The 26,770-nt window shown below is 47.5% G+C and overlaps 1 protein-coding gene across 2 annotated transcripts in view; it reads right to left on the bottom strand.

The window, feature by feature from the left end:
- The window catches only part of LOC122544240 (pregnancy zone protein-like), a 321,085-nt gene that overhangs the window by 32,916 nt on the left and 261,399 nt on the right, over nt 1–26,770 (bottom strand). For both annotated transcript variants that reach the window (XM_087980973.1, XM_087980974.1), the window contains 7 exons: nt 21,305–21,481; nt 20,802–20,883; nt 19,427–19,583; nt 5,583–5,663; nt 4,927–5,089; nt 4,563–4,783; nt 3,061–3,276 (listed from right to left, as the gene is read on the bottom strand). In XM_087980973.1, coding sequence (XP_087837099.1) covers nt 3,061–3,276; nt 4,563–4,783; nt 4,927–5,089; nt 5,583–5,663; nt 19,427–19,583; nt 20,802–20,883; nt 21,305–21,481 — 1,097 coding nt within the window. The remainder of the gene's footprint in view (nt 1–3,060; nt 3,277–4,562; nt 4,784–4,926; nt 5,090–5,582; nt 5,664–19,426; nt 19,584–20,801; nt 20,884–21,304; nt 21,482–26,770) is intronic.

Raw genomic sequence — 26,770 nt, 5'->3', positions numbered from 1 at the left:
CATGCCCCTCACTCCTACCTCTCCATGCCCCTCACTTCCCCCTCCCCATACCGCTCACTCCCCCCTCCCCATGCCCCTCACTTCCCCCTCCCCATACCGCTCACTCCCCCCTCCCCATGCCCCTCACTCCCCCCTCCCCATGCCCCTCACTCCTGCCTCCCCATGTCCCTCACACACCCCTCCCCATGACTCACATTCCCCCTCCCCATGACTCACATTCCCCCTCCCCATGCCCCTCACTCCTACCTCCCCATGTCCCTCACTCCCCCCTCCAAATATCCCTCACTCCCACCTCCCCATGACCCTCACTCCCACCTCCCCATGTCCCTCACTTCCCCATTCCCATGTCCCTCACTCTCCTCTCCACATGTCCTTCACTCCCACCTTCCCATGTCCCTCACTCCCACCTCCCCATGTCCCTCACTCCTACCTCCCCATGCCCCTCCCTCCCACCACCCCATTTCCCTTACTCCCACCTCCCCATGTCCCTCACTCCCACCTCCCCATGCCCCTCACTCCTGCCTCCCCATGTCCCTCACTCCCCCCTCCAAATATCCCTCACTCCCACCTCCCCATGCCCCTCACTCCCACCTCCCCATGTCCCTCACTCCCCCATTCCCATGTCCTTCACTCCCACCTTCCCATGTATCACTCCCACCTCCCCATGCCCCTCCCTCCCACCTCCCCATTTCCCTCCCTCCCACCTCCCCATGTCCCTCACTCCTGCCTCCCCATGTCCCTCACTCACCCCTCCCTATGCCCCTCACTCCTGCCTCCCCATGTCCCTCACACGCCCCTCCCCATGACCCACACTCCCCCCGCCCCATGTCCCTCACTCACCCCTCCCTATGCCCCTCACTCCTGCCTCCCCATGTCCCTCACACGCCCCTCCCCATGACCCACACTCCCCCCGCCCCATGTCCCTCACTCACCCCTCCCTATGCCCCTCACTCCTACCTCCCCATGCCCCTCCCTCCCACCACCCCATTTCCCTTACTCCCACCTCCCCATGTCCCTCACTCCCACCTCCCCATGCCCCTCACTCCTGCCTCCCCATGTCCCTCACTCCCCCCTCCAAATATCCCTCACTCCCACCTCCCCATGCCCCTCACTCCCACCTCCCCATGTCCCTCACTCCCCCATTCCCATGTCCTTCACTCCCACCTTCCCATGTATCACTCCCACCTCCCCATGCCCCTCCCTCCCACCTCCCCATGCCCCTCCCTCCCACCTCCCCATTTCCCTCCCTCCCACCTCCCCATGTCCCTCACTCCTGCCTCCCCATGTCCCTCACTCACCCCTCCCTATGCCCCTCACTCCTGCCTCCCCATGTCCCTCACACGCCCCTCCCCATGACCCACACTCCCCCCGCCCCATGTCCCTCACTCACCCCTCCCTATGCCCCTCACTCCTGCCTCCCCATGTCCCTCACACGCCCCTCCCCATGACCCACACTCCCCCCGCCCCATGTCCCTCACTCACCCCTCCCTATGCCCCTCACTCCTGCCTCCCCATGTCCCTCACTGCTCCCTCCAAATATCCCTCACTCCAACCTCACCATGACACTCACTCCCACCTCCCCATGCCCCTCACTCCCCCATTTCCATGTCCCTCACTCCCACCTCCCCATGTTCCTCACTCCCACCTCCCCATGTCCCTCACTCTTACCTCCCCATGCCCCTAACTCCCACCTCCCCATTTCCCTCACTCCCATCTCCCCATGTCCCTCACTCCCACCTCCCCATGTCCCTCACTCCTACTTCCCCATGTCCCACACTCCCACCTCCCCATGTCCCTCACTCCCCCTCTCCATGTCCCTCACCCCTGCCTTCCCATGTCCTCACAACCAACTCCCCATGTCCCTCACTCCCACCTCCCCATGTCCCTCACTCACTCCTCCCCATGCCCCTCACTCACTCCTCCCCATGCCCTTCACTCCCCCCCCCCCCATGGCCCTCACTCTCCTCTCCCCATGCCCCTCAATCCCCCATCCACATGCCCCTCATTCCTACCTCCCCATGCCCCTCACTGCTGCCTCGCCAGTCCCTCACTCCCACCTCCCCATGTCCCTCGCTCCCCCCTCCTCATGCCCCTCAGTCCCACCTCCCCATGTCCCTCACTCCTACCACCCCATATCCTTCACTCCTGCCACCCCATGTCCCTCACTCACACCTCCCCATTCCCCTCTCCCCATGTCCCTCACTTCTCCCTCCTCCCTCCCCATGCCCCTCACTCGCCCCTCCCCATGCCCCTCACTCGCCCCTCCCCATGCCCCTCACTCCCTCTTCCCATGCTCCTCACTGCTGCCTCCTATGCCCATCACTCCCATCTCCCCATGGCCCTCGCTCCCACCTCCCCATGTCCCTCACTCCCACCTCCCCATGTCCCTCACTCCCACCTCCCCATGTCCCTCACTCCCACCTCCCCATGTCCCTCACTCCCACCTCCCCATGTCCCTCACTCCCACCTCCCCATGTCCCTCACTCCCACCTCCCCATGTCCGTCACTCCCACCTCCCCATGCCCCTCACTCCTCCTCCCCATGTCCCTCATTTCCTCCCCCACCATGCCCCTCACTCACCCCTCCCCATGCCCATGCCTCCAACCTCCCCATGCCCCTCACTCCCACCTCCCCATGTCCCTCACTCCCACCTCCCCATGCCCCTCACTTCCATCTCCCCATGTCCGTCACTCCCACCTCCCCATGCCCCTCACTCCCACCTACCCATGCCCCTTACCCCTGCCTCCCCATTCCCCTCACTCCGCCTCCCCATGCCCCTCACTCCCCCTCCCCATGCCCCTTACTCTTGCCTCCCAATGTCCATCACTCCTACCTCTCCATGCCCCTCACTTCCCCCCATGCCCCTCACCCCACTTCCCCATGCCCCTCAACCCCCCCTCCCCATGCCTCTCACTCCCCCTATCCATGCCCCTCATTTCTACTTCCCCATGCCCCTCACTCCCCCCTCCCCATGCCCCTCACTCCCCCCTATCCATGCCCCTCACTCCTGCCTCCCCGCCGTGTCCCTCCCTCAGGATGATTGATGAGGTAGTGACTGACCTGGAGAAGAATGCATCTGTTCCCTGTGATTAGCACCCTGTATTTTCCGGGAATCTCTTCCAAGGCCTGCCTCTGGAGCAGCAGCTGGTTGGAAGTGTCAACATGAAAGTCCTTGTGGAATGTTGTCTCTGAGGTTACAGTTACTGAGCTCTGATGGCCATCCACGTGGGTCCTCTCAGCGTAGAGAGCCAGGGCCTGGAGAGCGACCACTGTATCCTGGGGGCAGAAAGAAAGTGCCAGTCATTTTGACAGTACACAGAATACACAGTGACACACATACACTAGGAAAGGCCCAGGCTGGGCACAAGTCCCAGCCTGGACACAAGAGCTTTTAAAGGCTGGAGTAGAGGATGTTTTCCACCGTTCAGTACGATCATTGGCTTCAACTTCACTCCCCTATCCCCCACTCCCAAATCCCTCCATTACCCAACAAACTAGATTGTACCAGAGCCCAGTCTGAACTATATTCCACAACGGGCCAGCTTCACCCCCTGGGTTGGAGAAATCCAAAGATGCACACCCCTTTGAGGGAAGAAACGTCCTCTCATCTCATTCAGAGGTTGGCCCCTTCCCCTGAGGCTATATCTCCACATAACTCTGTTATAGGTTCCCCGACCCGGGGTGGGTTCGGGTGAGGACAATCTCTCAGTGATTCCACTGTTACCTAACCCCTGTAAGAACATTGACTACCACCTGATGAAGGAGCGTTGCTCCGAAAGCTAGTGTGCTTCCAAATAAACCTGTTGGACTATAACCTAGTGTTGTGTGATTTTTAACCCTATAGAACATTGTCAGTCTCAATGAAATCACCTCTCATTCTTCTCAACTCCAGGCAATATTGTCCCAATTCACTCAGCAGCCTATCACAGGACAAGCTCCTCCATCCCAGGGCCGAACCTGATGAACTGCCTGCAATCCCAGAATGCAGAGGTTAAAACTGCTTGTAGTATTTCAGCTGTGGCCTCTCCAGCCCGCTGTCTGATCAGAACGGGACTTTATTGCTGTACTCCCTTACAACTGGGAGCATCGGGTGGTCCGCCTGCCTACTTCCTTGGTGTAGCGACATGCTGACTGCCTGTGATCCTTGTCCAAGCACAGCCAAGATTCTCTGTAAGCTTCTCAGGTCTCCCTTACCTTTGTACTGAGTGGGAAAATATCAGGAAAACTCGACACGTGAGTCCCCATCTTGATATCCAAGTCGTTCATATCTAATCCCCCAGTAGTGTCCCTTGTTCTATACCACTCCATTCGATACCTGCCAATTGTTCATTTCTCGGCTTATTTTCTGACCAACAAGCATTCCCTTAGCCATGTGAACAAGCCACCCGTAACTCACTTGCCTATTAAATCATTTTTCCCCCATTACTGAAATGCCTTCTGGAAATCTACTACATCTATCAGTTCCCCAATATCAACCTTCTTTACTCAATCCTGAAATGATCTGTGCCTCTGCAGAGTGATCAGATCCCATAGCCAAAATGGTACAGAGGACGGAGTATTACCTGGGTTGATGCGAAGCCTCCGTAAGGATTCCTCTGCTTAACCAGCCAGCGAACAATGGACGTGGCATCGTCCAACTCGGAGTCTGGGACCTGTGGCTGAGAGAGAAGGGCTAGAAGCACATAGGCTGTCATTTCAACGTCTGCAGAGGGTGCTCTCCACCAGTAACCATGCTCTTCCTCGCTCTCCAGGGTCTCCTCCTGCTGCCAATGAGTCAATCTGTCTGTAACCCAGAGACAGGAGGTTCACCATTAGTTATTGGACAGCCAACAGATCAATGTTCCAGCACACCCCAATGAGAGGGAAGTGGGGGGGAGACATAGCAGGAGGCAAACACAGAGGGATTGTGGATGAACATAGCTAGACCTGTTTTGATGGCCAACTTTTCCAGCCACTGGAGAGTTATTTTCCTAGCAACCTGGTCCTGGCCCAGGGTAAAGGTATAGGCGAGCAATGCGAGAGTGTAGGTGCTGTTCACTGTCTGTAATGCAGTCCGCAGGCAGCTCAGGCCTCTGTCTGTAATCCGACTCTAGAAAGACGATGGAGAAAGTGACTAAGGGACACACAGTCCCCACTCACAACTCTCCCCACCCAACACCCCCTCACCCTCAGGATGCCATCACCCCTCACCCTCAGATTGCCAAACCCCCACCTGCAGACACTTCACAAACCCCCAACCACAGACATCTTACATCCTCAAACCCCGATCCCACATGTTTCTGAGTCCCGCAATCCTAACTCCCAACAATCTCCAATCTCACATGTTTCTCAGGCCCAGATGCCCCATTCCCACCAATTCCCGATCCAAAATATTTCTCATTCCCAGATGCCCCATTCCCACCTGTTCCCAATCCAACAGGTTTGTCAGGCCCAGATGCCTCATTCCCACCAAACCCCAATCCGACATGTTTCTCTGGCCCAGGCACCCATTTCCCACCAATCCCTGTTCCAACACGTTTCTCTGGCCCAGATGCCTCATTCCCACCAATCCCAGATTCCCAATGTTTGAGTTGAATTCTCACCATCTCAGAACCTGAAAGTGTTGATTCCAGTAAAGCTGATGTCACATAAGCTGACAGAGAAATCTGATCATTGACTCCACCCTACGGAGACAGTGAGAGAGAGTGAGAGAGACAGAACAGAACTCTTCAGATTGAACACACTCTCACAGTGTGGCACTCCCTCAGCACTGACCATCTGAGAGTGCAGCACTCCCTCAGTACTGACCCACTGACACAGCAGCACTCCCTCAGCACTGACCCTCTGACAGTGCAGCACTCTGAGTGTTGACCCTCTGAAAATGCAGCATTCCCTCAGTACTGACCCTCTGAAAATGCTGCACTCCCTCAGCACTGACCCTCGACAGTGCAGTACTCCCTGAGCGTTGACCCTCTGAAAATGCAGCATTCCATCAACACTGACCCTCTGAAAATGCAATACTCCCTCAGTACTGACCCTCTGAAAAGCAGCACTCCCTCAATACTGACCGTTTGAAAGTGCAGCACTCCCTCAGCACTGGCCCTCTGAAAGAACAACACACCCTCCCTACTGACCCATTGACGGTGCAGCACTCCCTCAACACTGACGCTCAGACAGTGCAGCTTTCCCTCCCACAGCACTGACCCTTTGAAAATACAGCACTCCCTCCCACAGCACTGATCCTCAGATCGTGCAGCACTCTCTGAGTGCTGACCCTCTGAAAAAGCAGCACTCTCTCAGTACTGACCCTCTGACAGTGCAGCACTCTCTCAGTACTGACCCTCTGACACAGCAGCACACCCTCAGCACTGACCCACTGACACAGCAGCACTCCCTCAGTACTGGCCCTCAGACAGCGCAGAACTCCCTTAGTACTGACATTCGAACAGTGCAGCACTCACTCAGTACTGACCCTCTGACAGTGAAACACTCCCTCAGCACTGACCCTCTGACAATGCAGCACCCCCTCAGTACTGACCTCCTGAAAATGCAGCACTCCCTCAGTTCTGACCCACTGACAATGCAGGTCTACCCCAGTACTGAATCTGTGGTAATATGGCACTCACTCAATCAGAACCAACCCTCAGACAGTGCAGCATTCCCTCCCACAGCACTGACCCTCAGACAGTGCAGCATTCCCTCCCACATGCAGTGACCCTCGGACAGTGCAGCATTCCCTCCCACAGCACTGACCTTCGGACAGTGCAGCATTCCCTCCAACACCACTGACCCTCGGACAGTGCAGCATTCCCTCCCACAGGCACTGACCCTCAGACAGTGCAGCATTCCCTCCCACAGGCACTGACCCTCGGACAGTGCAGCATTCCGTCCCACAGGCACTGACCCTCAGACAGTGCAGCATTCCCTCCTATAGCACTGACCCTCAGACAGTGCAGCATTTCCTCCCACAGGAACTGACCCTCAGACAGTGCAGCATTCCCTCCCACAGCACTGACCCTCAGACAGTGCAGCATTCCCTCCCACATGCAGTGACCCTCGGACAGTGCTGCATTCCCTCCCACAGCACTGACCCTCGGACAGTGTAGCATTCCATCCAACAGCACTGACCCTCAGACAGTGCAGCATTCCCTCCCACAAGCACTGACCCTCAGACAGTGCAGCATTCCCTCCCACAGCACTGACCCTCAGACAGTGCAGCATTCCCTCCCAAAGGCACTGACCCTCGGACAGTGCAGCATTCCCTCCTACAGCACTGACCCTCAGACAGTGCAGCATTCCCTCCTACAGCACTGACCCTCAGACAGTGCAGCATTCCCTCCCACAGGCACTGACCCTCAGACAGTGCAGCATTCCCTCTAACAGCACTGACCCTCAGACAGTGCAGCATTCCGTCCCACAGGCACTGACCCTCAGACAGTGCAGCATTCCCTCTAACAGCACTGACCCTCAGACAGTGCAGCATTCCCTCCCAAAGGCACTGACCCTCAGACAGTGCAGCATTCCCTCCCAAAGGCACTGACCCTCAGACAGTGCAGCATTCCCTCCCAAAGGCACTGACCCTCAGACAGTGCAGCATTCCCTCCCACAGCACTGACCCTCGGACAGTGCAGCTTTCCCAAAGTATAGAACTGATCATTCATTCAAAGGAAACTGATTGATATTAGTTACAGGTAACCATAGCTCAGGGGAGGAGACAAATGAGAAGTAGAGTCCTTCATAGTACATTCAAGTAGTGTCAGCATTGAACCCATTCCTGTTGGAAAAATCAGCCATCGAGCCAACTGAATGAACCATATTTAAAGTGCTATGACACGACGGTGAACCCTTCTGCCAATTATACCAAACACCCAGAAAAGCTCACCTCGCCTCATAGTCTGTTAAAGTATGAATGACAGAGAACACCCAACTTCCACTATTTCAAGAAAAAATATCATTTTATCTTTAACTTTAAAAGTGAACATTTAACAACAACTGTCGAAAACGCTAAGCCTCCTTTCTCATAACTGCTTGTTATCTGCCTTCAACTCTATACCAAAAAATTACATCAACTTAATTTCAATACCAAACAGCAGTTGTCATCTCTGGTATCCTCTTTCTTTCAGCCAAGATCTCTCTGTATCGTCCTCTGACTTTTAATGCCACAATGTTTCAGATGTTTCTTTGATAGAGAGTGTTTTGCTGGCAGTTACTCTGTCAATGGCAGTTGGTCTCTGTCTAACTGTCAAACTGTTTGCTTCTTCATATCCCAAACATCAGATCGTCTCATTGGTTCAAGGATGACAAGAACATTAAATTCAAAGTTGATTGGGTTTTGGTATCCTGGTGCATAATTTAAACTGATTGGTGCAATTCGAATTGTTGTCAAAACAACTCAGGTACCTAGTCCACAGCCAAATATTACATATTTTTGATTTTCCAGTATACTCTGAGACTGCTAGCTTGTAAGCTCTCAGTGCAAAATAGCGTTCACTCTTTCTTAAAGGTGTAGGACATGCTTTCAACTTGAAAACACCTCCTCCCCAAAGGAAATAATGAACCATCATAATGAAATTAGATTAGATTAGATTTAGATTACATTACAGATTAGATTAGATCAGATTATTAGATTAGATTACATTACAGTGTGGAAACAGGCCCTTCGGCCCAACAAGTCCACACCGACCCGCCGAAGCGCAACCCACCCATACCCCTACATTTACCCCTTACCTAACACCTCGGGCAATTTAGCATAGCCAATTCACCTGACCTGCACATCTTTGGACTGTGGGAGGAAACCGGAGCACCCGGAGAAAACCCGCGCAGACACGGGGAGAATGTGCAAACTCCACACAGTCAGTCGCCTGAGGCGGGAATTGAACCCGGGTCTCAGGGCTGTGAGGCAGCAGTGATGGGTTAATTTTGTTTTTCTGCATTCTTAAACCTATTATAATGAAATAGATAGGACATTAATCTAAGTTCATATTAATTTTTGCACATGCATACATATAAAACATCGGTGTCAGCTGAATCTTACTGATAAATCCACGGTAACACATTTGCTATCACATTCTTATGACCTGCAACATGTACAGCGTATAAATTAAAATCTGCAACATAAGACTCCAACAATATCATCTCATATTCTTGTCTTTAAATTGTTCCAAGGATGCAAATTGAGTGTGATAGTATACCCAACCGTCTCCAACACATTGTTCATGACATAAATATTAAAATTTTCGAAGACCAGAACCAAATTCAATAATTATTTTTCTATGGTACAATACTTTCTCTGGTGGGTGTAGAGTTTTTTTGAGAAGCAACCAATCGGTGCTCAATTTCCATCATCACCTTCCTGTAGCAGTACAGCTCCAACTCCTATATCACTCGCAGCGATGGCAACTTGGAAGGATTTCAAAAACATTGGTGTAGCTAAAACTGGTGCTGTGGTTAATACTACTTTTAAATTCTTAAATGCCTCCTGGCATTGTTCTGCCCACTGAAATTTTGTATTCTTCTTCAGTAAACCTGTTAGCAGTGCCACACCTCTGCCTTTGCAAATTCTGTTTTGTTTTTAGTTTATTACCCGTTTTGCTTCTCTTAATCATTCAAAGAAGTCTGCTAACTGTGCCATATGATCTTTCCATGACTTACTAATGATCACTCTATCCTCCAGATAGACTGCACAGTTCACTAACCCAGCCACAATTCTGTTCATGAGTCTTTAACAATGTGACTGGTATATTCTTCATTCCAAAAGGCATAACTTTGAATTGGCATTGCCCATTTAGGGTTACAAACGCAGAAACCTCTTTCACTTTCACAGATAAAGATACCTGCCAATAACCACACAGTAAGTCCAACTTTGTGATGTAATTGTCTTGACCATTTTTCTCTATGCAGTCCTCCAATCTTGGTATTGGGTATGAGTCTGATTTTGTTATAGCATTGACCTTTAGATAATCCACACAAAATCGTTGAGACCTGTCAGGTTTGGAAACTGACGCAATCAGTGAACTCCCATTGCTCTGACTCAGTTTGATAATACCGCATCGCATCCACTTCCTTCTGGACTAGTGTGGCTTTGAAAGGATTAGGCCTGTAGGGGTGTTATTTTATTGGAACAGCATTCCCTACTTCTACCTCATGCACGATAGCATTAGTCCTCCCCATCTTGTGCCTGCACTTCTTCTCCTACTGCTGCAACAAACCTTTCCTCAGCGTTATTTGCTTTTGAGACAGATAGTTCACTAGCCTATTCCACCCCCCCCCCCCCCCCAAAAGACTTCCTTGTTGTGTAACATATTTTAAGGCAAATCAAACTCCACAACATCTTGATTTGATTCCTCATTCTGCAGTACAGTAACTAACACCTGTTTCTCCAGTTCCTTCTCTCTCTTATAATAAGGTTTCAACATATTCACATGACATACCCGATCCAGATGTTTTTTTCCATATCTGGCATCTTTGTCAGATAGTTTACCTAACTCAACTTTTTCTCAATTTCAATAGGGGCCACTAAACCTGGATTTGAAGGGATCTGCTACCACTGAGAACAATACTAATAAGTCATCCCTATGGGAAACATCCATATTTCAGAGTTTTTACCTGCCATCCTCCTTAGTTCTATGCTGTGCCCTCTTCAGGTGCTGTTCAGCTAACTCACTCACCCGATTTAATCTCTCCCTCACCTTAGATACATAATCTGAATGTGAGATCACCGACTTTGGTCCTGTCAATTTCTTTTTAATTAATTTCAAAGGCCTCTCTCTTCATGTCTGAACATTACCTCAAAGGGAGTAAACTGAGTAGATTCAATCCGGAAATCTCTAATAGCCAAGAATACAAGTACAATACTGAAAATGTGTTGCTGGAAAAGCACAGCAGGTCAGGCAGCATCCAAGGAACAGGAGAATCGACGTTTCGGGCATAAGCCCTTCTTCAGGGGCTCATGCCCGAAACGTCGATTCTCCTGTTCCTTGGATGCTGCCTGACCTGCTGTGCTTTTCCAGCAACACATTTTTAGCTCTGATCTCCAGCATCTGCAGTCCTCACTTTCTCCTACAAGTACAATACTTTTATCCCAATCATTTGGGTGACCCTGACAATATGCTCTAAATATGGTCTCCAGGATCTGAAGCGACCTTTCCAAAGCTCCCTGGGATTTAGGATGACATACACTTGAGTTAATTGCTGCATACCCAAGCTATCCATGACTTCCTTGAACAGACTAGCAGTAAAAAATACCCTTGTCCACAGAGGCAAAGTCTTAATAGAGATCAGGCACTAACTCCATACCCAGCCCTTTCCGAGGCTCTGCACTGTCCTGCAAGTCCTTGACTGTTCTTTTGGGGTTTCCTTTACAACTTTCACAGATTCCAGTGGCTTTACTCCTTTTATCACATCTTTTCCCACAATGCCTTTTATTAATGAGCATTACTGTGACTTATGTGTCCCACCTTCTGGCAGTGAAAACATATTTTCCCTTTGCACATCTCAAACCACTGGCACTGTAATTTTCTGTTTCCCACTCCATTATAGTGAAAACATCTGAGGCCGTTAACTTCCTTTTCATCCTCTTGGGCTTCATTTTTAACCTGTGGCAAATAATGAGCAGTGTGTTCTATGTTTTGTTGTGTAGGATCTCCCATTCCCCTAATTTCTCTTCCTCACAGGATGAAATTCTTCCTGGAAGCTAAGTTTTGCCTTATGCGCCAATGTATGTTAATCTGCCATCTCTGCCACTCTTCTCATTTCTTGAACTTTCTGTTCATCCACATGAATTCTTATCATCTCTGGAAGTGAGTTTTTAAACTTCTCTAGCAAAATAATTTCTCTTACAGCCTCATGGTCTTATGTATTTTATGGCCTGCGCGAAAATATCGAAATCACTACGTTTAATACTCTTGAACTCAACATAAGTCTGACCTAGTTCTTTCTTTATGTTTCTGTGTCTATACGCTTCTGGTACCAATTCATAAGAACTCCAAATCGCGTGTTTGACATCTTCATAATTTCTTGACCCCTCACCTGACAGTGCTGCAAATACAGCACTAGCTCCGCCTACCAGATTACTCTAAACTAGCATTACCACAAGTTGTTTGACCACTCCATCCGCCCAGTCAATTTTGCAAATTAAATACAGAAGGATTCGACATCTTTCTCATCAAAATGCAGCAGCATGTTCACGTAGTTGTATATACCACCTCCTCTTTTCATCCTGTTAACTTGACTTTACTGATTAATTTGCAAATTCTGAAGTTCAGATTCTCTCTTCCTTTCTCTTTCTTCTCTCTCTCGTTCTCTCTCATTTTCATTTCTCTCTTTTTGCTCAGCATGTAGGATTAAGGAAAACCCCAAGGAATTCTACACTTATGTGAGGAACAAGAGGATGGCCAGAGTGAAGTTAAGGTTATTTAGGGATAGAACATAGAGCATAGAAAAGCACAGCGCAGAACAGACCCTTAGACCCACGCTGTTGTGCCGAGGTTTAATCCTAATGTAAAATATAATAACTTAACCTACGCACCCCTCAACTCACTGCTAGTGGAGGAAAATTGTGTCTGGAGTTGGAGGAGATGGGGAGGTCCTTAATGAATATTTTGCTACAGTCTTAACTAGTGTCAGGGATCTTGTCTTTTGTGAGGACAGTGTGAAGCATATTGATTTGCTTGAACAGGTTGATGTTAAGAAGGAAGGTGTGTTGAAAAGTTTGAAAAACATGAGAAAGCATAAGCTCCCTGGGACAGATGGGATATACCCAAGGTTATGACAGGAAGTGAGGGAAGGTATTGTTACAACTTTGGCAATGAGCTTTGTGTCCTCATTGTCCACTGGAGTAATGCCAGATGATTGGAGTGTGGCCAATTTTATTCCCTTGTTCAAGAAATGGAATGTGGATAATCCTAAGAGTTACAAACCAATCATCTGTTGGAGGCAAATTATTGGAGAGTATTCTGAGAGTCAGGATTTATGAATATTTGGAAAACCATAGTTTGATTAGAGATAGTCAGCATTGGCTTTGTAAGAGCAGGTCATGTATCATAAGTCTTATTAAATCATTTGAAGATGTGACAAAACACATTGAAGAAGATAGACCGGTAGATGTGGTCTACATGAATTTTAGAAAGGTATTCGATAAAGTTTCCCATGGTAGGCTCATTCAGAAAGGAAAGATGCATGGGATACAGAGAAATGTGACTGTTTGGATACAGAGTTGGCTGGCCCATAGAAGACAGAAGGCAGTAGAAGATGGAAAGTAGTCAGCCTGGAGCTTGGTGACCAGGGATCTGTTCTGTGACAGCTACTGTTTATGGTTTTTGTAAATGACTTGGATGAGGAAGTGGAAGAGTGGGTTCGTAAGGTAGCTGATGACATGAAGTTTGTTGGAGAGTGCAGTGGGCTGTTGTAGGCTGTTGTCAATGGGATATTGACAGAATGTAAAACTGAGCTGAGAAGTGGCTGATGGAGTTCAAACTGAAAAAGTGTGAAATGATTCATTTTGGAAGGTTAAATTTGAATGCAGACTGCAGGGTTAAAGGCAGGATTCTTGACAGTGTGGAGGCACTGAGGCATCTTGGGTCCATGCCCAAAAGATCCCTCAAAGTCTCCACCCAAGTTGATAAGGTTGTTAAGAAGGCATATGGTGTGTTAGCTTTCATTAGCAGGGGAATTGATTTTAAGACAGCAAGGTTATGCTGCAGCTCTATAAAGCCCTGGTTGGACCACACTTGGAATATTGTGTTCAATTCTTGTTGCCACATTATAAGAAGGATGTGGAACCTTTAAAGAGAGTGCAGAGGAGATTTACCAGGATGCTGCTTGGACTGGAGTGCATGTCTTATGAAGACAGGGTGTGGGAGTTAGGGCTTTTTTCATTGGAGTGAAGCAGCGTGAGAGGTGACTTGATGGATGTGCACAAGTTGATGAGAGGCATACATAGAGTGAATAGTTAGAGACTTTTTCCCAAGGCAGAAATGGCTATCACAATGGGCATAATTTTAAGGTGATTGGAAGAAGGTTAAGGGGAGATGTCAGAGGTAGGTTCTTTACACAGAGAGTGGTGGATGTGTGGAATGCACTGCCAGCAGATTTATTGGGTACATTGAAGCGACTTTCGATAAGCACTTGAATTATAGCAAAATGTAGGGTGTGTAGGTTAGTTTGATCTTAAAGCAGAATGAAAGGTCGGCACAACATCATAGGCCAAAGGGCCTGTACTGTACTGTCCTGTTCTATGTTCTATGAGACTGAGGGGGGACTTCATAGAGGTGTATAAGATCATGAGACATGGATAGGGTGAATACATTTAGTCTTTTTCCCAGGGTTAGGGGATCAAGGACTACAGGACATCAGTTTACGGTTAGAGAGGAAAGAGAAAAGGGAACCCAAGGGGCAACGTTTTGTTACACAGAGGATGGTATGTCTATGGAATGAGCTGCCAAAAGAAGTGGTTGAGGCGGGTCCATTAACCACATTCAAAAGATATTTGGACAAATACATGGATAGAAAAGGTTTAGAAGGATATGGGCCAAATGCAGGGGAACGGGGTTAGTGTAGACAGAAATATTGGTTGTTATGGACTGGTTTGGGCTAAAGGGCATGTCTCCAGCTGGAGGATTCTATGACTCTTTTGTTTCGGGTGTGGAATTCAGTTGATTTTAACAGGGTGTGCCTTGTGTCATAATAGCTCTTTCAGTCACAAAGAGTTTCCTGGGGGTGGAAGAATTTTACAGGAATTTTACAGAAAGTGACCAAGGCAAAGCTTTTGGAATTGGCAGACCAGCTGGAGTTGGGGTTACTTTTGTCCATGTGAAAAGTGGTGGTGGTGGGGGGGTTAATTGCAGCAATATTGTAACATTAACAATTGCTGGAAATGCCTTTGGAATCTTTGGGAATGGTTAAAATTCAATAACAAATGAAGCAGCTTTTGAGTTAGAGGCAAACAAAAGGTAAGAATAGCCCGAGCAGAAGAAAACTAGAGAAAATTTGAACTTCTGAAGTTGGCAATTAGAAAGGAGTTCTAACTGAAAAGGGTGGAGCTGAAGATAAAAGTTAGGCTTACTGAGAAGGATACTCATGATGAGCAAACCCATCATTAGCCAAAGACCTGGTGGGGATCTGTTTAAATATGTCCAACCATTGCCCAAATGTGACAAGAAGATATTTTTTTCATTTCATTGGTGAAAATGGCTAAACAAATGAAATGGTCAGCGATTATATGGGTATCGTTGATTCAAACAAAGTTGGTGTGTAGAGCTCGTGAGGTATTTGCATCACGATTAGAGGAGTTATCTGAAGTATGAGAAGGTGGAGAAAGCTATCTTATGTGCACATGAGTGAGTGCAAGAATCTAAGGAGGAAACCTGGTCAAACATGCATTTCCTGCTTCATAGAGTTCTTTGAGGAAGTGACCAAGTTGATAGATGAAGGAAGGGCTGTTGATGCCATATACATGGACTTTAGTAAGGCATTTGATAAGGTTCCCCATGTTAGACTAATGGAGAAAGTGAAGTCATTAGGTGTGCAGGGTGTTCTAGCAAGGTGGATAAAGAACTGGTTGAGCAACAGGAGACAGAGAGTAGTAGTTGATGGAAGTTTCTCGAAATGGAGAAAGGTGACTAGTGGTGTTCCACAGGGGTCAGTGTTGGGGCCACTGTTGTGTGTAATATACATAAATGATCTGGAAGAGGGCACTGTTGGTATGATCAGCAAGTTTGCAGATGACACGAAGATTGGTGGAGTAGCAGAACGCATAGAGGACTGTCAGAGAATACAGGAGGATATAGATAGACTGGAGAGTTGGGCGGAAAAGTGGCAGATGGATTTCAATCCAGACAGATGTGAGGTGATGCTTTTAGGCAAGACTAATTCCAGAGTGAATTATACAATGAATGGAAGAGCCTTGGGAAAAGCTGGTGGACAGAGAGATCTGGGAGTGTAGGTCAATTGTACCCTGAAGGTTGCTGCACAGGTGGATAGAGTGGTCAAGAAAGCACTTTCCTTCATTGGACAGGGTATTGAGTATAAGAGCTGGCAAGTCATGTTAAAATTGTAAAAGACATTGGTTCGGCCGCATTTAGAATACTGTGTACATATCTGGTCGCCACATTACTAAAAGGATGTGGACACTTTGGAGAGGGTGCAGAGAAGGTTTACGAAGATGTTGCCGGATATGGAATGTGTCAGCTATCAAGAAAGGTTGAGTTAGGTTAGGTTTATTTTCATTAGAAAAAAGGAGATTGAGGGGTGACCTGATTGAGGTTAATAAAATCATGAAGGGTATAGACAGGGTGGACAGAGATAAGCTATTTCCCAGGGTGAAGGATTCAATAACAAGAGGTCACGCTTTCAAGGTGAGAGGTGGAAAGTTTAAAGGGGATACATGCGGCAAGTACTTCACACAGAAGGTGGTGAGCGTTTGGAACGCGTAGCCAGCAGAGGTGGTAGAGGCAGGCATGGTAGGTTCATTTAAGATGCGTCTGGATAAATGCATGGGTAGGTGGGGAATAGAAGGATACAGATGCTAAGGAATTGACCGACAGGTTTAGACAGTACATTTGGATTGGCTCAGGCTTGGAAGGCTGAAGGGCCTGTTCCTGGGCTGTAAATTTTCTTTGTTCTTTGTTCATTTGAAAGGGTAAAACAACGTAACTTTGACAGGCAGTTAACGGCATTGAAAATAGATCAAAGAGAAGACTCTCTTAGAAAGACAATTATTTTCAAAGAGTGTAAAAATTCACTTCCTGAATTACTGAGAACTTGCGCGGAAGAGCAGAGAGAGTTAAAATTGCAAGGATAGCAGTGGAGATGGCCAATAATTAGGAGATGGTTCAGAAATCAATTTTTGGTTTCCGACATCAATTTCAATCTGTGAGGGCTGGAAACTGGAAAGAGAAATCATCAGGTGGTAAGAGAAAATAAGTTCTCATTGAAGATGGTAAAGGTAGTTTACCACAGGGTAAAAAGAGCAGCTCTTCTTTGCTGCCCCTTATTACCCTAGAGCCCCTTGTAAAAAAGTAAACTGGTCAAACTCAAATTCAACTCTGTTCAATGACACAATCTCCACAGCTCTCGAGGGAAGGGAATTTCAAGGAACTGATGAGACACAATGAAAATATTCTTCCTCCTTTCCCTCTGAAGTAGATGCAAGGAGGATGGTCATCAGGTCATTTAGTCCCATTAGATCTTCTAATAGTTTTTCCCTCTTGCATTTGTTTGAAATTGCTACACACACACACCCTCACACACATACCACACATACACAGACACACACTCTCTCTCACACACACACATACTCACACACACACCACACATACACAGACACACACTCTCTCACACACCACACACATGCACACATAGACATACTCTCACACACACACACACACACACAGACCACACACACACCACACACAATCACACACACCACACACACTCTCTCTCTCACACACACATACACACACACTCTCTCTCTCTCTCTCTCTCTCACACACACACACTCTCACACACACACACACTCTCACACACGCACACACACACAGTTCTTCAGATTTTTTTGCATCTACTGGGAAGACATCAAAATACTTGTCAGCTGTACCCTTTGCCAGTTTGCCCTTGAAGAGATGAATTCTTACTTCAGCTACTTTTATCCTTTTCTCTGTATATACTAGAAACTTGTGCTACTTTTTAAATATCTCTTACCAGTTTTTTTCTCAAATTCTAATATGCCTCATACATTTTTGTCATTTAAAAAAAAATCACAATCTTCTGAGCTATCACTAATCTTCACAGCACCGCCTTTTCATTCAGATAACATTTTTACCTTCTAGTGAGCCAGAGAACGTTGTCTTTCAATGAAACCGATCCTTGCTGAGACTTATAAAATATCTATTCAAATACAACACTGATTCTCCATTATCGTACCTTTTAAACTAATCTTCCAATTCCACTTTAGGCAACTCAGCTTAGTCTTCATGCCTTGATTTAAGCCTCTACCTTCAGACTCATGTTTCACATTCCCATAATTAATGTGAAATTTTATCATGTATTGATCATTCTTACTAAGAGGGTGTTTTATTTATAATATGATTCATTGATAGGAAGTAAAAATTACCAGGTTTAAGACACACAGTCAGTTATTCATTCGGTTCTAGGACCAGTCATGATACTTGAACACATATTCTGAACTCTCAGGTTACCTCTGCCAATTTATCTTTTTTTCCCAGTCTATACTATGATTAAGATCTTCCATGATTATTTCCTAACTTTTGTTAAGCTCCATTAATTTTCCTGCATAATCCAACTTGCACAGCAATTAATGTCAGGGTCCTATGAACCACTCCCAACAGCGTCTTGTTTCCATGCAAATTCAATGTCAATACAAATTGATATTATATGCAGATTCTACAAACCAAGGCCATTAATTTATAGCTGAAAATGTGTTGCTGGAAAAGCACAGCAGGTCAGGCAGCATCCAAGGAGCAGGAGAATCGACGTTTCGGGCATTAGCCCTGCGCTTTTCCAGCAACACATTTTCATCCTGATCTCCAGCATCTGCAGTCCTCACTTTCTCCATTAATTTATATACTTGTAAATAAGTATACTTCTTTCAAATCTACCTTACTAGGCTATACTTTTCTTTTTAGATTAGATTACAGATTAGATTACAGTGTGGAAACAGGCCCTTCGGCCCAACAAGTCCACACCGACCCGCCAAAGCGAAACCCACCCATACCCCTACATTTACCCCTTACCTAACACTACGGGCAATTTAGCATGGCCAATTCACCTGACCTGCACATCTTTGGACTGTGGGAGGAAACCGGAGCACCCGGAGGAAACCCACGCAGACACGGGGAGAACGTGTAAACTCCACACAGTCAGTCGCCTGAGGCGGGAATTGAACCCGGGTCTCTGGCGCTGTGAGGCAGCAGTGCTAACCACTGTGCCACCGTGCCGCCCATGTCATGATCTAGAACTTTCCTCACAGGCATGGGATCACCCTCCTTCTGGAAATCCATGTGGATCACATCAACCGCATTATAATCATTGACCCTTTTTTTTCAGCTCTTCATAGACACTCCAACAAGTCAGTTAAATAGGAATTCACCCTTGGTGCTCTCATTTATTTAGTACCTACCTAATTCCATAATACCACTAATTTGATTTCAAATAATTGCTTCTGGAAGCTTTCTTGCGCTGAATTTAAACTAACTGCTCTTAATTGTGCGGATTATCCTTACAACCTTTCTTGAACCAGATTGTAATATTTGCAATGTTTTAGTCTTCTAGCATTTCACCTGAGTCTAGGGCAGGTTGGAAGTTTATGGCCAGGGCCTCCATAATTTCCATCCTTGGTTCTTTCAAAATCTTTCAGTCCTGGCGCCTTATTGACCTTAAATACCAATTCTTTTGATCCCTGACCCTCGGTACTGTCTTTTCCCCTTGGTACCTTGAGGGCATTGTTGAACAAATATCCAAGGTTACGGAAACAACCCGACTCCAGTTGATGTCTCTGGAAGAATTTGACAGCGTCTCCAAGGGTGTCATTATCAATGAAGATGTATTGACGAGCACTTGCAAATGATTTCATCACAAAGGCTGTCAACCTGAAAGAAAGAGCTGGAATGGTGATATGGAAGAAGCTGAATATTGACAGCTTTTTGGGTGTTCTTCCTCAGTCTTTCAAACGTTCTCTGTAATTTCTGCTCTCCGTATCCAGCTCTGTCTCTTGGTTCCTGACACTTTCTCTTACCTGGTGTTAATCACTCTCCATCTAAACCCCCCCCCCCCCATTTTCTGTCACTCATTCTATCTCTTTATAATAATGTTAGTGTAAGTTCGATTTTTAAAGTTCTTTGTGTGCTGCTTTCAGCTGGCTGTCTATGCACTATCATCATTATACTTTAGTGAGATTTGTCTGTATATGTCTATGTGTGTGAGAGAGAGGGAAAGAGAGTCAGTAGCCCTCTGTGTGCTTTACAGTGACTATCTCCCCATGAATCAATGTGTATGTGAGTCTCCTCTGGCTCTGCACATACTTTGATTACTATTTCCCAATGAGTCCCTTTTTGTTTGTGTCATTTTCAGCTTTCTCAAGGCATACTGTAATCACTGCTTCCAAGTGAATGATGATAAGGTGTGGCTTTCTCCATGCATAAAGGGTTCTATTTTCCAAAGAATTGGAAACCTTTCAGCTTTCTAGGTAGAATTGTGGATGCACACACACAAAATGCTGTATCCATTACACTAAATGTACTGCAGCAGTTTAATAATGCAGACCACCATTATTTTTACAAGATCAATAGGGAGAGGTAATAAGTGCAAACTCAACAAGCAAAATCCATATCCCTGAATTTTGTTTTCCATTCCCAGTGTGCGCCTATGTCTGTGTATGAGTGTGTGTGAGAGAGAGAGAGAGTGTGTGTGTGTCTGTGTGTGTCTGTGTGAAGTTTGTTGTAAGTATGTTATGAGTATTATGAGCACTCTCTATTTTCTGGTAGATTTATATCTTGTAACTTTGTAACTGGTTTGTTCTGATTACTATTTCCGAGTGGATCCACTGTGTGTGAGAGCAGCTTTCAGTGCTTTCCATGTTTATGATGACCACTACTTCCCCAATGAACCTGTGTGAGTCAGATTGTTTCAGCGCATTCCATGTGTATTATGATCATTATCTCTCACTGAATTTGGTAAATACTTAGCTTTTAGCCTTTTTCTGTACGTGTTGTGATCACTGTTTGCTCAGTACATGTACATTCTGCATGTGTGTTAGTTGTGCCAGACAGACAGGAATTGGGAAGTGATAATTTCCCCTTCAGCTGTACCAGGTATTTCCCTCATGATCTGTGCCTCCAAACGCACTGAAGGAACCATCAGGATGTTTGTATGTCAGCTGGTTCTGGTATCCTGTGGAGTAGTGAGCAAGTTAATTGAGGTTAAACAAGTTACAGAGAGTTATAGTGCAAAGTACATGAAAAAAAGTGTCACTCGTGTGCATACACATGTATTAATACACTCACTCAGACCGAGAGTAATGCACTTCCAAACAGTGTTACACACAAGCAGAGTAACACATTCACTCACACACAGCCATACACATTAACTCACATCGAGAGAAATACTCACACTCACAGCCAAATGTAACACACACAGGCCCAGAGTAACATACACATACATGCAATCAGAGTAGAAAACTCATCCAGACTAACACCCTTCTACATGCAAACAGAATAACATGCTCAATCAGAGTAACAGACACACAGACAGACAGATACGCAACATACACAGACACAGCCACACAATGCAACACATTCTGGCAGAGATCTACCTGTCCGTAGGTAGCCAATTGCTTTGTCCTGGATATCCCGAGTGAGCTGATCTGTTTTATTCAGGTATCTCAGCACGTAGATATTTGGGGCAAATTTCACCATGTTCTGTTCGCCACACCCTGTGGGTAGTCTCAATAACCCATCCAGATTCTCCATTGCAGAACTCAGTATGTCCCCTGGAGAGAGAAAGAGAGAAAACACAGGCCACAGAGTTCAAAAAGCCCTAACCAAACCGAAAACTTCACCCATATGCTGAGTACAATACAGTAGAATATTAAGAAAGGAATCTTATGGGATTTTAATGACCAGGATATCAATTGGACAGAAGAGGTAGCTGAAGGGGACAAGGCAATGCAGTTCCAGTAATGCATACAGGACTCACTCCAAAGGCAAAGTGTAAAATGTGCTAAAAAGGAAGATTGATCGTAATGAGATCAAATCGGAAAGCTTAACCATTTTTATGACAGAGAAAGATATAGAAGCTAGGGAACTAGGGGAAGTACATATTGAGGCCTTGAAAAGAGTCCACATTACAGAAGTGGAGGTGCTGGAAGTCTTAAAAACATAATAGTGGATAAATCTCCGGGACCTGATCAAGTGTATCCCAGGACATTGTGGGCAGTTAGGGGGTGGCACGGTGGTTAGCACTGCTGCCTCACAGCACCAGGGTCCCAGGTTTGATTACAGCCTCGGGCAACTGTATGTGTGGAGTTTGCACATTCTCCTCGTGTCTGCTTGGGTTTCCTCCAGGTGCTCCGGTTTCCTCCCACAATCCAAAGATGTGCAGTTTAGGTGAATTGGCCATGCTAAATTGCCCATAATGTAAAGTGCTTTAGTCAGAGGGAAATGAGGAGAAAGTGAGGGCTGCAGATGCTGGAGATCAGAGCTGAAAATGTGTTGCTGGAAAAGCGCAGCAGGTCAGGCAGCATCCAAGGAACAGGAGAATCGACGTTTCGGGCATAAGCCCTTCTTCAGGAATGAGGAATTTTACTATAAACCGACCGACACCGAATCGACACGGACATTTACTATAAACCGACCGACTCCCACAGCTACCTAGACTACACCTCCTCCCACCCTGCCCCCTGTAAAAACGCCATCCCATATTCCCAATTCCTTCGTCTCCGCCGCATCTGCTCCCAGGAGGACCAGTTCCAAAGCCGTACAACCCAGATGGCCTCCTTCTTCAAGGACCGCAATTTCCCGCCAGACGTAGTCGATGATGCCCTCCACCGCATCTCTTCCACTTCCCTTAAGCCCCGCCCCTCCAACCGCCACCAGGACAGAACCCCACTGGTCCTTACCTACCACCCCACCAACCTCTATGTACAACGTATCAACCGCCGTCATTTCCGTCACCTCCAAATGGACCCCACCACCAGTGATATATTTCCCTCCCCTCCCCTATCAGCGTTCTGAAAAGACCACTCCCTCCGTGACTACCTCGTCAGGTCCACAGCCCCCACCAACCCAACCTCCACTCCCGGCACCATCCCCTGCAACCGCAAGAAATGCAAAACTTGCGCCCACACCTCCCCCCTTACTTCCCTCCAAGGCCCCAAGGGACACTTCCATATCCGCCACAAATTCACCTGCACCTCCACACACATCATCTATTGCATCTGCTGCATCCGATGTGGCCTCCTCTATATTGGGGAGACAGGCCGCCTACTTGCGGAACGTTTCAGAGAACACCTCTGGGACACCCGGACCAACCAACCAACCACCCCGTAGCCCAACACTTTAACTCCCCCTTCCACTCCACCAAGGACATGCAGGTCCTTGGACTCCTCCATCGCCAGACCATGGCAACACGACAGTTGGAGGAGGAGCGCCTCATCTTCTGCCCAGGAACCCTCCAACCACAAGGGATGAACTCAGATTTCTCCAGTTTCCTCATTTACCCCCCCCCCCCCACCTTGTCTCAGTCAAATCCCTCGAACTCAGCACCGCCTTCCTAACCTGCAATCTTCTTCCTGACCTCTCCGCCCCCACCCCACTCCGGCCTATCACTCTTACCTTGACCTCCCTCCACCTATTGCATTTCCAAAGCCCCTCCCCCAAGTCCCTCCTCCTTACATTTTATCTTAGCCTGCTGGACACACTTTTCTCATTCCTGAAGAAGGGCTTATGCCCGAAACGTCGATTCTCCTGCTCCTTGGATGCTGCCTGACCTGCTGCACTTTTCCAGCAACACATTTTCAGCTCAGAGGGAAATGAGTCTGGATGAGTTACTCTTCGGAGGGTTGGAGTGACTTGTTTGGTCGAAGGGCCTGTTTCCACACTGTAGGGAATCTAAAGTTAGAGAAGAGATTGCTAGGTCCCCAACAGTGACATTTGTTTTATCTACGCTCATGGGTAAGGTGCCAAGGACTAGAGGGTGGCTAATGTTGTACCTTTATTGAAGAAAGGCTGGAGGGAGAAGCCGGTGAGTCTGACAACAGTGGTGGGCATGATGTTAGAGGGGATTTTGACAGAGAGCATTTGGAGAGTATTGAAGATGGTGCTGGACTAGCATGGCTGCATGGAGGCTCTTGAGCCTCGGACTCAGCCATTGTTGTCTACTTTCTTTCTTTCTTTCAGAGGCAGTTAGGCAACTCGGAGACAATCCCCAGAACTGAAGAGATTACAAATCCCCAGCTCATTTTTTTAGGACTCAAAGTATTAAGAATTTATTCACAATTTCTCTTCACAACTCTCGCAGTTAAGCTTCTCAACATATCTTACAGTTTTGCCAATGCATGTATTGACTGTAATGCTACTATCAACAAACCAGAGTCACAAACTGCAAACAACAAGGAAAGCTTAAATCCCTGGTTAATGTTGTTTGGCAGGGCTTCCTGATTCGGTCTGGTCAACAGGACCTCACAGTCAATAAGGTCCACCTATTTCCCATCATTACACTTTTCTTTTCATTTATTTCTGTTTCTTTTCCTTAAAGCTTTTTATGTCGGTTAATCAGCGGCCTCAACACCGCAGCAAGAGCAGGCCGTGTGTGGCCTGACCGCAGCCTCCTGCTGATGGGAGGTGGCAGTGGCGGGCGCGTCTCCCCCCGGTCACTGGAGGTGGGTGTGTCTCCCCTGGCCATTGGATGTGGCAGTGGTGAGTGCATCTCCCCCAGTCACTGGAGGTGGGTGTGTCCCCTCCTGGCCACTGGAGGTGGCAGCGGTGAGCATGTCTCCCCTGGCCATTGGAGGTGGTAGCAGTGGGCGTGTCCCCTCCTGGCCATTGGAGGTGTGTGTGTCTCCCTCTGACCATTGGAGGTGGCAAGGGTGGGCGTGTCTACTCCTGGCCACTGGATGAGACAGCAGTGGGCATATCCCCTCCTGGCCACTGGACGTGGCAGCAGTGGACCTTTGAAGATGGCGGCAACGGCAAGTCCACTTCTCATAGGAGAGAAGTCAAAGCAGGACACTTAGTGGGACATTGCAGCATGGCCTGGCAGTGGAGCCAGGGTATCCTGGTTACAGTCGGCCCAGAAGGGGATTCGTGGCATTGGCAGCAGCATGATATGCCTGGAGTGGGGACTCCTGCTATCATCGAGATGGCAGCAAGCCAGGGTCCCCTAGTTGTGGTTGTGGCAAGGCCAGAGCAGGGCCTCTTGGTTATCACCAAGACAGTGGTGGCAGCGTAGCCAGGGATTCCTGGTTATCACCGAGACAGTGGTGGCAGCATAGCCAGGGATTCCTGGTTATCACCAAGATAGTGGTACCAGCGTAGCCAGGGATTCCTGGTTATCACCGAGACAGTGGTGGCAGCATAGCCAGGGATTCCTGGTTCTCACCAAGATAGTGGTACCAGCGTAGCCAGGGATTCCTGGTTATATCCGAGACAGTGGTGGCAACGTAGCCAGGGATTCCTGGTTATCACCAAGATAGTGGTACCAGCGTGGCCAGGGATTCCTGGTTATCACCGAGACAGTGGTGGCAGCGTAGCCAGGGATTCCTGGTTATCACCAAGATGGTGGTACCAGTGTAGCCAGGGATTCCTGGTTATTTTTGTGATGGCAGTGGCAGTGAAGCTGAACATTCCGGGTTTTTACCAAGATTGTGTTATCACCAAGATAGTGGTGGAGGCCAAGCCGGGGATTCCTGGTTATCACTGAGATAGTGGTGGTGGCCAAGCCGGGGATTCCTGGTTGCGGGGCGAGTATGGCTTCAGCAGAAGATCCAGCATCAGCGGCCGCCTTAGTGAGGTGGGGCCCAGCAGTGAAGGACTGGCACCTAAAGTTTGGCGACTCCTACATTTCTGGGTCCAGCGCAGACAGCGGTGAGGTGATGGAGGAGCGGTGGAGGCCAAATTGTTCCTCAGTTGGAGCTTTTCACCATATTTTACTCTATCATTCACTGTGAAATGCAAGTATCAATAAATCATTCAATTCAACATTGCATTCAGTGAGAACTTGCAAATTGGACACAAAATTGGTTTGACAGAAGGAGACAGAGGGTGGGTGGTGGTGGGTTGCTTTTCAGACTGGAGGTGTTCCATAGGGATCGCTACTGGGTACGCTGTTGTTTGTCACTTATATAAATGATTTAGATGAGAACTTTGCAGCGTGATTAGTAAGTGTGGGAATGAGGTTATCTAAGATTACAAAAGGATTTTGATCAGTTTGGCTGATGAGCCGAGGAGTGGCAGACGGAGTTTAATTTGGATAAATGCATGGTTTTGCACTTTGGTGAAAAAGTGAAGGCAGGACCTACACAGTTAATGTTGCTAAACAAAGAGACCCAGTGGTTCAGGTACATAGTTCTCTGGAGGGTTGTATCACATGTGGAAAGGCTAGTTTTAAGTAGGTGTTTAGCACACTTGCCTTCATTGCTCAGCCGATTGAATACCGGAGTTAGGATGCCATGTTGACGTTTTACAGGATGTTGGTGAGGCCACTTTTGGAAGGATATTATTAAATTGTAGAAGGTTTGGAAAAGGATGTAGAAGGATGTTGGCAGGACTGAAGAGTTTGAATTATAAGAAGAGCTGGTAGGCTGAGACCTTTCTCATTGGAGTGTAGGAGGTTAAGGGTAAACTGACAGAGGTTTATAAAATTGCGAGGGGCATAGATAAGATGAATAGCAAAGGTGTTTTCCCTTGGGTGGGAGAGTTCAAAACAAGGAGTCATATTTTTAAGGTGAGAGCAGAAGGATTTAAAAGTATATAGAGCTTAGAACATAGAAAAGTACAACAAAGAATAGGTCCTTAGGCCCACGATGTTCTGCCGAGGATGAATCCTAATGTAAAATAAAATAACCTAACCTATGCACCCCTCAATTCACTGCTATCCTTGTGCATGTCCAGCCGTCGCTTAAATGTCCCTAATAACTCTGCTTCCACCACCCCCGCTGGCAACCCCCCCATGCATTCACAACTCTCTGCGTAAAGAACCTTCCTCTGACGTTCCCTCTATACCTTTCTCCTAATATCTTAAAACTATGACCTCTCGTGCCAGTCAATCCTGCCCTGGGGAA

Source organism: Chiloscyllium plagiosum, unplaced genomic scaffold, assembly GCF_037043375.1.
Source record: "Chiloscyllium plagiosum isolate Xiang-an unplaced genomic scaffold, Cpla_swu_hap1 HiC_scaffold_38, whole genome shotgun sequence".
NCBI classification, from domain to species: Eukaryota; Metazoa; Chordata; class Chondrichthyes; order Orectolobiformes; family Hemiscylliidae; genus Chiloscyllium; species Chiloscyllium plagiosum.
Note: the sequence above shows the minus strand (reverse complement) of the source record. Positions and strands in the feature narration are given on the sequence as shown.